The 15,150-nt window shown below is 33.6% G+C and overlaps 1 protein-coding gene across 16 annotated transcripts; it reads left to right on the top strand.

The window, feature by feature from the left end:
* Positions 1-2,382: 2,382 nt before the first annotated feature.
* PRP39 (Tetratricopeptide repeat (TPR)-like superfamily protein) lies at positions 2,383-12,094 on the top strand. Of its 16 annotated transcripts, none has more exons than XR_016521701.1 (16): positions 2,383-2,519; positions 2,776-3,264; positions 3,871-3,977; positions 4,641-4,870; positions 5,497-5,664; positions 5,797-6,154; positions 6,274-6,361; positions 6,437-6,522; positions 6,633-6,776; positions 7,707-7,859; positions 7,943-8,059; positions 9,115-9,195; positions 9,308-9,463; positions 10,535-10,831; positions 11,443-11,556; positions 11,803-12,094. XR_016521701.1 is itself a non-coding variant. In XM_090303747.1 (15 exons), the coding sequence occupies exons 2-15, from the start codon at positions 2,799-2,801 to the stop codon at positions 11,896-11,898; spliced, it is 2,520 nt and encodes an 839-aa protein (XP_090159873.1). In that variant the 5' UTR covers positions 2,383-2,519; positions 2,776-2,798; the 3' UTR covers positions 11,899-12,094. The 16 variants fall into 16 exon arrangements, 6 of the variants coding, with proteins under 6 accessions (XP_090159873.1, XP_068473106.1, XP_090159858.1 ...); XR_016521702.1 differs by having other exon boundaries at positions 6,274-6,342; positions 6,437-6,539; XR_016521705.1 differs by having other exon boundaries at positions 6,274-6,342.
* Positions 12,095-15,150: the final 3,056 nt, after the last annotated feature.

Consider the following 15,150-nt stretch of genomic DNA (forward strand, 5'->3'; position numbering starts at 1 on the left):
TGTTTGGCTACGCGATGTTCATAATTAACAAGTAAGGACTTATCCAATGACCCTCCTGGATAGCCTTCATCATCAACTTCAACTTCTTCTTGTTCAATATAATCTTCAAACTCTTCATTTGGAATTGAAGTACTAGGCCCACCCCGTTTTCTTCTAATCGATGCAGTTGGACGCACACGATCCAAATTAGAACTTCCTCCACCTCTAGTCCGCACCATCTTACATTTCATAAAAGTAACATTCAATCCAACATATATAACAAAATTATAACACATATAGTTTAAAACACTTGTGAAAAATTTCACACTAATACGGATATTAATATCCGCAGAACAATAACAACATTCCGGATAAAAATATCCACAAGTCAAACGTAGCTTACGAATAAAAATATCCAGAACCCACTTTTGAATTACGAACAAAAATATCCGGAACCTATTCTTGAACTACGGACAAAAATATCCGCAAGCCACTATTCAAGTGCGGATGAAAAAATCTGGATGCCAATATTCATGTGTGGATAAATTTATCCGGAAGCTAATGCTGATCTACGGATAAAATTATCCGGAAGCAAATGGTGATCTGCGAATAAAATTATCCGGAATGCACTACTCTACGAAGAAAAAACGATGAACGGTACCTTGACTTCTTTGACGATGAAGCTCACTCACGACGAAGCAAACCAACTCTGCGAAGGTGGCTGACGGTGTCTCCCTGCAACTTCACGGTGGCTCAAGGTGGTTGCTGCTGCTTCACGGTGAAAGGCACAACTGAAGAAGAAGAACCCTATTTGTTGGGTGCTTGCATTGGGTGCAGATCATAATATATGTGTTTTTTATTTCATTAAGGGTAATATGGTCTTTTCACAAATCTGATTGGGTGCCAGTCACAAAGCATTGGGTGCAGGGAGAATGTGCCTTCCTTTTGAGTAACCCATGTAATGTTGGCTATTTCTTCCTGCATCCCTATATTTTTCTTCTTGCACCTCCACGTCTTTTAAAGTACCAAAACTAACCTTGTCTTTTTATTTGAAAAGACACCATTATGGTGCTTATAGATTTATGGAAATCGGGTTCTAGGATATTTATGGATTGGTGAATCTGGAATGTTTTTTTTTTACTTGTGTATTGGTGAATCCGGAATGTATTTTTTGACTTATGCATTGGTGGATATGGAATGCATTTTTTTGACTTATGGATTGGAGGATCCGGAATGCATATTTTGACTTGTGGATTGGTGAATCCGTAATTCTTTTTTTGACTTTTGATATTTGGTTGTGGTTTTCAACAATTTGTTGGAATTTCAAGGTAAGATGTTAATTTGTAAAAGTATGGACAAAACCGAAGGATTTTGACTTCACTATTAATCAACTTCAAGACTCGATAAAAAACATAAACATAAACATTTTTATCCAATCACCAAAGCTTGATCTTCATATGTAGTTGTGGGGTTGTAATCGAATTCATAAATCAATAAGTTGTGAAACGTGATTCATCCACTGGATTATTGAAGGAGTGCAGAAGAAACACTTGAAGTATAATATTAAAGTGGATAGATCATTGTTAACAACTTGTGAAAACCATGTGACCTATTTGTATGATGTGAGTGTATGTTCGTAAACAATGACATGAACGATGATGATTATTTATATATTTTATGTTTTTAGTTGTATTCCTACTTTGTAATTTGATGAAGCTACACATTATTTACATTATTATTTTAAAGGGTAATAAAATTAGTTTTTACAAAATCGAGGCGTTTATAATAGCCACAATGTATGTTTACATATTAATTTATGAATTCAATTACAACCTCATAACTACATGTGAAGACCAAGCTCTGGTGATTACATAAGAATGTTTATGTTTAAGTTTTTCAATGAGTCTTACAATTGATTAATAATGAAGTTAAACAAATTCTTCGGTATTGTCCATACTTATACAAATTTACATCTTATCATAAAATTGCAACAAATTATTGAAATCACAACCAAACATGAAAAGTAAAAAAACACATTCCGAATTCACCAATCCATAGATGTTGTGGAACCAATATTTCGAAAACCTATAAAACTCATATAGTTGCCTTTTCAAATAAAAATAGCAATGCTAATTTTGGTATTTTAAAAAATGTAGGGGTGGAGTAAGAAAAATGTAGGGGTGCAGGAAGAAACAGCCTGTAATGTTTGTGTTCTTCAATGGTGTCACGAGTCCAACGCCAGTTTTAACCAAACAGGCCCATTGCATCATAGCTTGTTACTACGGACGGTTCAGATCGCAGCATTATCCATCACGTACGGCATCAGATCTAACAGAACCATCACGCGCCATGGAGCCGCCAACTCCCACTTCTCCACTATATAAGTGTAGCACCTCACGTTTTTATTGCCCTACTTCGCAATTCCAATTCGAGTTTCTTGATTTACCACCAAAAACAGCCACCACAGGTTTTAATTTCGTCTTCGGAACTAGGCAAGGCGCAATCTTTTCTTGGCGTCGAAGCTCTTTCTCTTCTTTGAGGTACTTTGAGCGTTCCCTCCACTCTCGGTTAGGGTTTTGTGTTTGAAACCCTAGGGATTTTAGTTGATTTGAAAATATCTGTTTATATATTGTTCTTATCTATCTTTATTTTTCCAAATGTTGCGTTGTGCTGACGCCTGCATTGGATTATCTGGTCTTGGTGATCTTACATTCCGAATTATTGTTACTACGATTTCGAATTAAGGTTTCGCGTTCAACGCCTCGCTAATTGTTTTTTCTGATGTATTTTATGAAGGTAAAGGCATTTTTTTTTCAAGTATGGCAGATAGTGAATCCGTTGTCACTGAAGCATCTGCTCATTCCGCTGCTGAGACGTATGCTTCGGCTGGTTATGCCGAGTCTGGGTCAAATCCTGCTCTTGAGGCAGGTACTACTGTTGATGAACCTGCTGGAGAAGGTGCACAGTCCACTTCAACCTATGAATATGGTTATTCTAATACTGGTGATGTGAATGCGTATACTGGGGATCCGAATTCTGTTTTACAACAAGCCCAATTCAATGCAACTGGAGATACCAAGCCAGCTGGTGGACTTCCTGATGCTAACGAGGCCTCTGCTGCGGTTGGAAACACTGCTGCTGAACCTGCTCTGGTTTCTGACTACAGTTCATCTGTCAATGGTGGTGTAGTCGGTGCAGTGGCAAATTCTGCTGGACTTGAAAACGGAAATGCGTTGGAAAACGTTGACGGGTCAGCTGATGAAAAACAACTCGCAGATGGCTACGGTGTGGATTTTTTTTTTCATGTTATCGATATATTTTATGAATTTTGTTGTTTCTGTCTTTACTTTTTTTTTGGTGCCAAAACGTTAAATGTCAAGCTAGGCAGAACTATTTGGTGTATAATCATGAGTAAGAGACAAGGTCTTTGTGGTTTAGTAACTGGCAAATATCTAGTATATCTTGCTGCAATTTCTTGTTATGATTTCCCATGTCAAGTAGCATATCCATGTTGATAGTCAGTGATTTTTCGGTGTGATGAGATATGATGTGAAAGAAAACCCAATGCATCGGTGTGATGCTGTTTTGGTATTGATGTTCACTTTAATTTCAAGTGGCTTGATAATTAGTCTATCTTAAACTTCTAATTTGTGATGGTTCATTTCAAAATCATTGATAAGATCAATAAACCGTATTTTGTGTATAAATATGACTGTGCACCTAAAATTGTATGAAATAAAACTAGTGGATTTTTCTGTTTAAGGTTGTCTTTTATATTGCCAATCGAATGCTGATTGTATGTGAGGCTTTCAATAATTCTGTTTTTCTAATGCTCTTGCTCTTGTCAATGAACTTGGTGCTATTCATTCAATTTCTGCTTACCATTTGCAGCAGCCTTGTCTGCTGAGGAAGATCGACTATGGAATATTGTACGAGCTAATTCTTTAGATTTCAGTGCCTGGACTTCCTTGATTGAAGAGACCGAGAAGGTAGCCGAGGTATGTTTGTTAACTTGAATTACATTGTTGGGATGCATTACTATTTTCATATTTCAGATACACAGTTGGGTGGCTGGATAATGTTTTGTATCTAGTGTCTCTGGTTATTATGTGAGAAACAGTTTTTGGATGTTTATGGTAGAAGAGTTGGCTTCAGCCAAATACATGTGAAATATCTGTTTTGTTATTTCTGAGATATTATCTTTACCCATTACTGGATAACATGTAATACAAGCCAGTATTGTAAAAAGGTTGACTCTGAATAAATGACTGTTTCACGGTGCTTTCAGATTTGTTGAATGTATGATATAATATGCATGTCATCATGCTATATTTTTAAATTTGGATTTCTGTTTCCGTTTTATTCATAGTTAGAAGTGGCTATATATACAATTTTTTCTGTTGGCGGATGTTCTTGTTTTAATTGCAGAAACAATCAAACAACTATCATATGCAATTTATTAGTTTCGTTTTGATTTTTTTTATTGAAGTTGTACCAAGTGACATCCTTTCCCCTTCTTTTTTTCTACACCTCATTTTGTGGATGTTTAATATCCTTGAAATTGTTCTCAGTTGTGTAGTTAATGTAATATGTTTTATCACTACTCTCTGGGTGTTGCTTTCTGATGCTTGTGAAGCTCATTAATGATTTCTCTTTTGAAGGACAATATTCTGAAGATTCGAAGAGTTTATGATTCCTTTCTAGCAGAATTTCCCTTGTGCTATGGTTATTGGAAGAAATATGCCGACCATGAGGCACGACTTGGCTCTATAGATAAAGTTGTTGAAGTGTATGAGCGTGCTGTTCAAGGGGTTACATATTCAGTGGACATGTGGTTGCATTATTGCATATTTGCTATAAGCACGTATGGGGATCCAGACACAGTTCGTAGGTAATGGAAGTTTAGTTGTTTGTCATTCTTTGTTTTTTTTTTTGCATTGGGAGATTTTTATTTGATACTCCATTCACTAGGCTCAGCTGTTTCTTGCCTGCTTTCTAACCTAATTTCAGAATGCGTGCAACAGTGATATCTCCCTTGTATGGCGGAAAAGCTTTGATGGGATTACATACCAGAATGTTTTCCATTCTGATGTTTAAATCCTTGGTTTTGAGTCCACTATTTGTGGTAGTGTGAAAATTTTAGGGTCATTTTCTCCAATATACTTTTTTTTTTCATTTGATTTCAAAGTCCATAGTTCTCTAGTTTTTTTTCTTGTTGGAATGGTAGCTCTCTTTATCTTTGACACTCTGAGGTGCATCAATTTGCAAATTGCTGCCGAGAAGATCTCGTCTGGTTAAGGGCTAAGATGGTCTCTATGACTGCTCCATTTCTCAGACATAGTATGATTTATTGCAGGAAGGTAAATGCAGCGTTTGGATGTCTTACATGATGTTACGAGTGATTTGTTTGTTCTCCTTGAACATTAGTGCTGCTGTCTCCCATACATGGATGTGCATCAGTAAATGGATGCTTCAAAAGTCAAATATTAACCAGAACTGTGTGTTCACATGTTTCAGGCTTTTTGAACGAGGATTAGCTTATGTCGGAACAGATTATCTTTCTTTTCCCCTCTGGGATAAATACATTGAATATGAGTACATGCAGCAAGACTGGGCACGCCTTGCCATAATTTACACCAGAATATTAGAGAATCCAAATCAACAATTAGATCGGTATTTCAGCAGGTGATTATCTGTTTTAAATTTATTATTCCTCTCTAGTATTCTTAGTAAAAGAAAAGCTGTTTTTTTAAGTTTTTGATTATACTCTGTTTTTTGGGGTTAATTTTAGTCCCTTGGTTGTAATGGTTGTTGCAGCTTCAAGGAGTTAGCTGGAAACCGACCTTTGTCAGAGTTACGAACTACTGAAGAAGCTGCTGTAAGTGTTGCTTCTGAGGCTGCTGGACAAGGTACCGAGGGAGAGGTTCATCCTGATGGTGCAGAGAATTCTCCTAAATCTGTAAGTGCTGGCTTAACAGAAGCAGAAGAGTTGGAGAAGTATATCGCCATTAGAGAAGAGATCTATAAAAAAGCTAAAGAGTTCGATTCTAAGATCATTGGTTTTGAAACAGCTATCCGGAGGCCCTATTTTCATGTACGGCCTCTCAATGTTGGAGAGCTTGAAAATTGGCACAACTATCTGGATTTTTTAGAAAGAGAAGGGGACTTAAGCAAGGTAACAAATGGTTTCCTTTTAGGTTGCATTATGTTCCTAATTTTTCTTCTTATAGATTGACTTACAGTAAGTAATATCTGTTGCATTATATGTTTTATTGGCTAATCCGTTGGATGAAGCAACTTTTTAATCGGGAAATTGAACTGAGACTAAAAGCATGGGCCTACAATTTGGTTTCTTGAGGCTAAGTACTTCAAACCCTAATTTGTCAGTGGACATTCTAGGTTTGTCATGTGTTTGTGAAAGTTTATTCTTTTTAAAGTGCGAATGTTATGCATGCAGGTGTCTTGTTATCTTCCTAATGATCTGTCACAGGCAAGGAGGGTCCCTCCTTTCATATTTGAGGGGCCTCTCTGTCCCGCTAAGGAGTATTTCTTGATGCTTTGTATTTTCCTTTTGTTTTATATTGTTGGTTTTTCTTGTTTCTATACTATCGATGACAATTTTTACAACAATGTCTTATTTTTGTGTGATTTAGATTGTCAAGTTGTATGAGAGGTGTGTCATTGCATGTGCCAATTATCCTGAGTATTGGATACGCTATGTTTTGTGCATGGAAGCCAGTAGAAGCATGGATCTTGCAAATAATGTTCTTGCCCGAGCCACCCAAGTCTTTGTTAAGGTAATTTCATCTAAATATCATTCATAGAGATGCATTTATCCTTGAATTCATACAAAGTTTGAGCTTTGGTTGAAGTGATCAATCAATTTATCTACTGGACTCCAGTTCATGGCCACTTCTTGTTGATGCTGGTTTTTAAATGAATTATTGTTGTTGGCATAACAGTTTTAGAAACTTGAATTTGTGTGATGATATACTCATCGTCAAACCTGTGTCTCATTAACGGAAAAGTAGTTGATTGATTGTAATTAATGCTTCAGAATAAGGGCTTTCTGTTATCTTAATATTTATCCATTTAGAATTTTGTTCTTAAGAAATTGATTACTCTGACTTCTGGGACTTGTTGCCACTTATGATTTTGTCAAAAAATGATGACATTTCCTTAAATATGTTGTGACTGGAAATAGAAAGTGGTACTTATTGGTGTATCCGAATGATTTCTTTGAAGATACATTTTTGCCAATTTGTGTATTTCTAAAAGTTTACTTCTTTTCTCTTTCCCCTTGACTATCTGAGGTTAGAGAAATGAATCTTTTTTATATATAGATTTGTCAAAACTCAATTATGTAGAATGCCTAGTAATGGTGGCAGTAATAATTTAGTTCCTGACATTTGCTCTTAAGAGGCATTGATACTATGTTGAAAATCAGGTTTCCTAGAATTTGAACTTAGGTAATAAGTGTATTCCCGATAGTGTTTGTATATATCCGTTATAAGTTTTTTGGCCTGTCAGTGAGTCATACAAATGCATTCCATTTATTGGTCTTTTGTCTTGATTTAGACAATCTAATGTTCAGTAATGCCATCTCATTATAAGCATAATTAGCATGTTAAATTTTACAAATTACAGTCTTTACTCACTTATTTGGCTAAAAAAGAATTAACCTTAAATTTTCAATTTAGTCATTTGGTTTGTTTGCCATAATGCAGAGACAAGCTGAGATACATATTTTCTGTGCCCGGTTTAAGGAGCAGAATGGAGATATTGATGGTGCTAGAGCTGCGTATCAACTTGTGCATACTGAAACTTCCCCTGGTCTTCTTGAAGCAATAATCAGGCATGCCAATATGGAACACCGATTGGTATGCTGGCTTGTGAAAGTGTTTTTAGATTTGACTTAATTTTAGGTTGATTTGTTTACAGCTTTTCCATTCATCCATTATAGGGAAAAATGGAGGATGCGTTCTCCTTGTATGAACAGGCTATTGCTATCGAGAAAGGAAAAGAACATTCACAAACATTGCCGATGTTGTTTGCTCAGTATTCTCGATTTGTATATTTGGTATGTCCTTAACATTTTTGCATTCAACTGCTCTTTATTGGTTTGACATGCATTCCTTTTTTTTTTTCAGAAGAAAAGTATTTAGCTCCCTTAAACTTTTGATCTGTTTGCTAGTAGACACCTTGAACTTTTGTCATAAGTTCCTTAAGCTTAAGTTTCTTTGCATTCAAATCTCAACTTTATCCCTTTTTTTTTTCATAGTGCCCTAATTTCAATTTTATCTCCATTCTTTTCATCTTTTGTGAGTAGTCTTTGATAATAAATAACTTTTTCAAACATTAAAGTAATATAATTTATAATTTATTTGCATTCAAATACCTTAAACTTTATCTCTTTTTTGTACATAGTGCCCTTATTTCAATTTTATCTCAATTCTTTTCTTCTTTTGTGAATATTATTTGAGAATAAATTCAGCCTTCAGGTTAGTTTGAATAATATATGGTTTTATTTATATAAATCACTTCTTCAAACATTAAAATAATAGAATTTATAATTAAAAACTTAATAAAGACTTTTTGATTTATTCTAAATTTTTATTATATTTTTTATATATCAAAAAATATTCGTGGCAAACAAGAAAAAAAGTTGATTAATTATTGAAAAATAGCATAAATAATTTAAATCTAATGTGATACAAAGAATGAATTTAAAGTTTGAGGTTTTATTTACAAAAACGGTAAAGTTAAAGGATTGATTAGGATAAAATTAAGTTCATGGTTTGTATTGCAAACAAGATGAAGATTAGGAATCACTGGGATGAAGTTAAAGTTTAGGATCTCTATTTAAAAAAGAGGCAACGTTTGTAAGGGGTTGAATGTTCTTTTCCCTTTTGTTTTAAACTCACCCCTTGGTTTTAGAAGGCCAACTACATATTGATTAGAATCATAGCTTATTTATTTTAGCATGTCTTCATCGTGTTAAATTATATTCCGTGTTTTTCCTTGTATACTTCTCATATATGGCAATAAATAAAGCATCCAAATTATTTTAGGAAGAGAATTACAAATTTAATTTTAAGACATCTATTCTCTTAATTCTTCTTATTTCGTTATTAGGCTTCTGGGAATGCAGAGAAGGCTAGACAAATTTTAGTTGAGGGACTGGAGAATGTTTTGTTGTCAAAACCACTACTTGAGGTCTGTCCTTTACTTTACTATATTCACTTTGATTACATAGTTAGAGATTCTTCTCTATATTTTTGTACTGATGTTCCTCATATCTAATGATATTCTTAATTCAATAACACAGGCTTTATTGCATTTTGAGGCTATTCAACCCTTTCCAAAGCGAGTAGATATTGACTTTCTGGAGTCATGGGTTTGCAAATTCATAATGCCTAACTCAGAGAGTCCTGGTGTAGCAAGTGCAATTGAGCGTGAGGAACTTTCTAGTATTTTTCTGGAGGTAAGTCCTTGTCAGAAGAATGTTTTAGAATGTGTTTCCTCGAGTAATTAAATACTGCTTTCAGGATATTTTTTTTACTTCTGGTGTACGTTTATTAGTTACCATTTCATTTACACTAAATGACTTTTATGGAAAATTGAGTTGTCTGCGTTTCCAGTGGGTCGATTAGTCCTTGTAGACTGCCATTTGAGGCATGGCTTTTACTAACAGTGCTGAATGACATCCACTTTGAGACAGACAATATTACTTTATCAAAGTAATATATAATGGTTTAATCCACAGTCTACCTATAATTTTTAACCTTGAGGTTGTGACGGGAAAGTACATGTGCCTAAAGTGGTTAATGATTGGTAAATTTAAATATGTTGTGTGTGCATGCAGGTGTGTGCAGGCAACTTGCATCTGTGTCTTGGGTGCGGGTGTGTGTGTTGCTGTCTTGTCCGGTAATTAGATTGAGAAGAGATGATGTTAATCATATCAAGATTGGTTTAGTTTATTAATTTTGACCACCCATGATCGGAAGTTTAGTTTGTTAACACTAACCTCAAGTCTCATTTGCAGAACTAGTCTTGTTATAATTAGGGGTACTGACCTTTTTTTAATAAAATTATTGTTATTGAAAATTTTAAGCTAGCCTTGGATCATTTATGTATTGGGCTATGATGTATGCCAGGAAATCAGAATTTCATTCAAGTCTTGGAAAAATAAAGATTTTAATGGAAACTGAAAAATCATGATCAAAATAGAAGGTTGAACATGTTCACATTGTAAATATAGGAGTGACTGGAGGGAATACAGCAATGGTGATATTGATATGTTTCACTGCCTTGAATTTAACTTTGGTCTCTATGAACGGTTTTGAAATGGTAATTTATTTATAGCAGTACTTCACAAATACCATTGGTTTGTTATAAATATCTTAATTGGATACATTTTCTATTGTATTGTACACCTATTTGGTGGTCTGCGGCTATTGGTTTTCTGTTTCTTCAAAGGCCTCCTCATTCTATACTTTATGCGTTTAAGTATAATTTGAGTATTATTAATTCTTGGGGATTGTTTATTTTCCAGTTTTTAAATCTCTTTGGAGATGTCCAATCGATCAAGAGGGCCGAGGATAGGCATGCGAAATTGTTTTTGCCACACAGAAGCATGACAGAGTTGAAAAAACGTCATGCTGAGGATTTCTTAACTTCAGACAAAGTAAAAGTGTCAAGAACGTATTCTGTTCAATCACCTGCCCAATCTGTGATTGGTGCGTATCCAAATGCACAGAACCAATGGACTAATTATGGAGTACAACCTCAAACTTGGCCTCCGGTTACACAAGCACAAGGGCAACAATGGACTGCTGGCTACACCCAGCAGGTATATTATCCTTTTCCTCTTATTTGCTGACATGTTGTGTATGTTGGGCTTGTTTTGGCTGTTCAGTCTGTCAAGCAATGTAGTGTTAACCACTTTTGTTTGCTATACTTGTTAATCAGATGTCGTCCTTGTGTTTTTAGACACGAATATGGACATGTGAGATGTGCCAAACCCTCTCCACTAAGCTGCGGCATTGTTGTTGTAGAATTTCTGCTTCTTAAATCATGTTGGGATTTAACTCCATGATTACTTCAAGCATCTTTATCTACAGTAGCACCATTGAGCTTGTTTTCCGAATTTTTTTATTATACTATCTTATTTTATTGAATTGAAATTTAATATTTATATTGGTTTTAATTCTGTGTACTAAAATGATTAATATTTCTATGATAAAGTTAACATATGTTTTACTCTTGTTCTGTGTCATTGTGTTTTTGTACACCTATTATTTCATAAAATAAGCACCGAGTTCGGTGTAGTTTAAATTCATTATTTTAAGCGAAACTGTTATATTATCTTGTGGTCAATTCTGTAGTCATTTTCCGCCGATTGTTTTAGCAGGTTGATCGAGTCATATATGTTCTATACTGATTCATTCTGATTTTGTACAGGCTTCCTATGGTGCTTACGCTGGATATGGCGGCAATTATGCAAATTCTCAATTGCCTGCATCAGTTCCCCCAAGTACTGCATACGGAGCTTATCCTCCTTCATATCCTGCACAGGTACAAAGCAGTTTCTCTTTATTTTAATGATTATTTGGCCCCTAGCATGTATTCGGATCAGTGGATACAATTCTATTGAGTCATTCATGGGACTTCTATTTTGTGATTTTTTTGTATTGAAGAAGGGAAAGTGAACGAATAAAGGAAATATGCACTGCTACTTTTTTATTTGACTCACCTAACGTTGTTTCTTAAGCATGGGGAATTTCATTAAGGTTGATTCTTTTGTATGAATTGAAATTTCAGCCGGCGGTTCCTCAACAAAACTATGCGCAACCTGTTGCAGCCCCTGCACAGCAACCTGCTGCAGTTCCTCAAGCCTATTACGGGAGTTATTACTGAGATGACAAAATGAGTTGACAACTGTTTTCACCTCCTGTATTTTTTCCCTTTATATTATAGGTAATTTGATATTAGGTATGGAGCATAGTTGTAGCTATACTACTCAAGATAGAAAATCGTTTTGACTAATTTGCAATTGTATTTTTTTAGTTATTTCACTGTACATTCTATTCGTAATTTTCTTTTTGCCGCTTCATACTTGTTCTTTTTAATGAGGATTAAGTAACATTTTGGTGTATCATGTTTAAAATGAATCCCTATTTTTAAATTATGATATTGTTTGCAAAATATATCCCTCTTTCGCTGCTCTACGAATTATGTTTAAATTTATCCAGTTAAGTTCGTCTTTAGAACTTTATAATTTCACTTAGATTCAATGAATCTGTGCATTAAATAGTTCTGCTATCAAGTTATGTAATTTTGGATTTTCATTTGGATTCTTTGCAAGATATTAAGTAGTAAAATGGCAAACAAAGATGTTTTAAAATTTTCTCTATTTTTTTTTCATTAATTTCAAAGGAGTATAATTTTTGTTCGAAAAAATTATTTTTTTGAATATCACAATTAAGGATCTATGTGGTTTGGGTAGAATTTGAATAAATTCATTATTGAAACCAGTGAACAAATATTAGATTGGGTTCAGTTTCTACATTTTTCTTTTACGGTAAACTCAATCTATTATTGATTTCAATTAGATTAAGATTTTTATTTTTTTTAATGTTTTTGAAATATAAATTTTATTAAAAAAGTTACACAAGGTTATGAAAATTAATTTAAGATTTCAATTAAGCTAATAACTTAAATCATAAGTTTGTTCAAATTAAGACATGAAAAGAAAAACATTATAACTACAAAATAAATATCAATATAAATTGCATATAATTTAAAGTTTAAATAAAAGTAATAATGTTTTGGTACAGAAATTTTTTCAAAATGTCAAACATTACAACACAAAAAAATATAGTCAATATTTATTAATTTTTTATTAAATTGAATATTTTTCAAATTCATGACATTAGTGTCACCTTTATATTTTTTTAATATTTAATATTGTTTGTTTCTCATATGTAATCAAGTTTTCATACTTTTCTTATTAGTTTTATAAGATTTGTCACTAACCAAACCTTTGTATATTTTCTTTGACATAATTTAGATGATTATAGTTGTAAGAACTTTTGACACGGATGATGATTGAACTTTGGAAGATACAAATTAAGTTGGACCTTAAGACAATAATAACATAGGATTAGAGACATTTATATTTACTATGTAAGTGATATTTGAGACAATAATGAAATCTAACGAATTTTTTTAGCTTGATTGTATTCAATATAATTAATATTTTCCATTTTTTAATACTTGAACCAATATAAATCACCTAAACATTTCAATAACAAAAACATTTTGTCAATAATAAAAAACAATTCCAAAAACAATATAATCATATCTATTCCCATGTCCACATAATCAAATGCAACAAACACAATAAAATCATATAATACATGTTATTGATGTGCTTTTTGCTCGTGAGGAAGAACTTGTGTTCTTTCAAATTATCAGAAAGATAATCACAAAGAGACAGATGATATAGAGAAGGGAGATAATATTTCAATTAAAAGAACAAAAAATTAATGTGTAAATTGTTTCACTTGAAACAAAAGTCAAAGACAAGATGATGTTTGATAAGAGATAACAAAGGGAAAGAATGGATGTGAACGACGAGAGAAATGATGGAGACAAACCATGCAAAGCAAATGGCATAACTGAAGTTGTAGGCATCTTACGTTGATTAAGAAGTTGGCTAAATTGCAATATATAAATGGGGTGAAATCCTCATATTACAAATATCTAATCCAATTCTAGAGAAAATCATTCATCGATATGTGAGAGTGTATTGAAGATTCCACATCAACTAGAAATTATGTCAGATTATAACATATAAATGGGGTGTAATCCTTACCTTATAAGCTAGTTTTGTAGGCTTGAGTTGTGAATAAATCCACTTATTAAAATGGCATCAGAGTCATTTAAAGTATATTCTAGTCAAATTCTTTGGTGTTATTATGGTTATCAGGATCATGTTAGACCATTCATAAATATCTAATTTCAGGTTAATATGTTCGTTTCTCAACATGAGACTATGTTATGTTATATTATATAAGTAGTGTGCATTCTTCACCTTACAAGTCCATTTTGTGAGGTTGAGTTAGACATAAACTCACTTACTATTAGATTGGTCGTGGAGAACAACAAATACATGAAGCTAGGGTTGATACAAAGAAGAATACGCATCACAATAATGTTTAGGATTGTTTATTTAATGTTAAGGTTGAGATTTACAAAGAGAAACGACAAAGATGAACAATAGAGACAATAATGCTATGGTTGATATGAAGACACACCATAGCAAAAGTGATTGTGTTTATTTGTCCAATATTAGAGTTGAGATGTAACAAAGTTGAACACTAAGGAGAATGAAATAGAAAAATAGAGAAATTAGCCCCAACATCCGAAACTAGACCAATAGAGAAATTAATCTCTCGCTAATGTGACAACTGCAAAATCTCATACGTAAAGACATTAGGGAACTCCTACACGACATACATGTTCCTCTCAAAACCATCTCCACTCATCATTATCTAAGCTAATAATATAAAACACTCATCATCTTTCAACTTATTCTACCTGAATTGATGTACTACCATCATGCCATCCCTTTAAAGACTAGGGAATGTCATTTTTTATGACCACGATTTATAACAAAAATATTTGTTCTAATCTACAATCCTTTGCTATATGACTTAACTTTTATCATTTGAAACAAACTTTTTGAGTTTGAGTGCAATTTTCACTTAGGTGTGGTCTTCCACATCTAAACAAAAATTGTTATTTTTGTTGTTGTACTCCCCATGCATCCCTTATGCATAATTAGGGCCAAAAACATGGTTTCTCTCAATAAGCTTTCTCATTGCTACCAAAAGAACCACTCATTTGTGTCCAAACTATTCTGCAACTAGCCTTGAATCCCTTGGCTTTTCAACTAAAGTTGAAAAATCTCAAATGGACAATAAAGGAATGACAACTCCCTTTATATCATGTTTGAAGCCATTCTCAAACTTTCAACATTTCCAAGCCTTAAATATAACTCGAGTGTATATTCTTGCCAATGCTTAAACCAAGTAACATATTCCAATACCAAAAGATCTTGTTGGGTCATCTGTATAAACTCTAACTCCTTAGCATATCAAATGC

Source organism: Phaseolus vulgaris, chromosome 1, assembly GCF_051622355.1.
Source record: "Phaseolus vulgaris cultivar YP4 chromosome 1, ASM5162235v1, whole genome shotgun sequence".
NCBI lineage: Eukaryota > Viridiplantae > Streptophyta > Magnoliopsida > Fabales > Fabaceae > Phaseolus > Phaseolus vulgaris.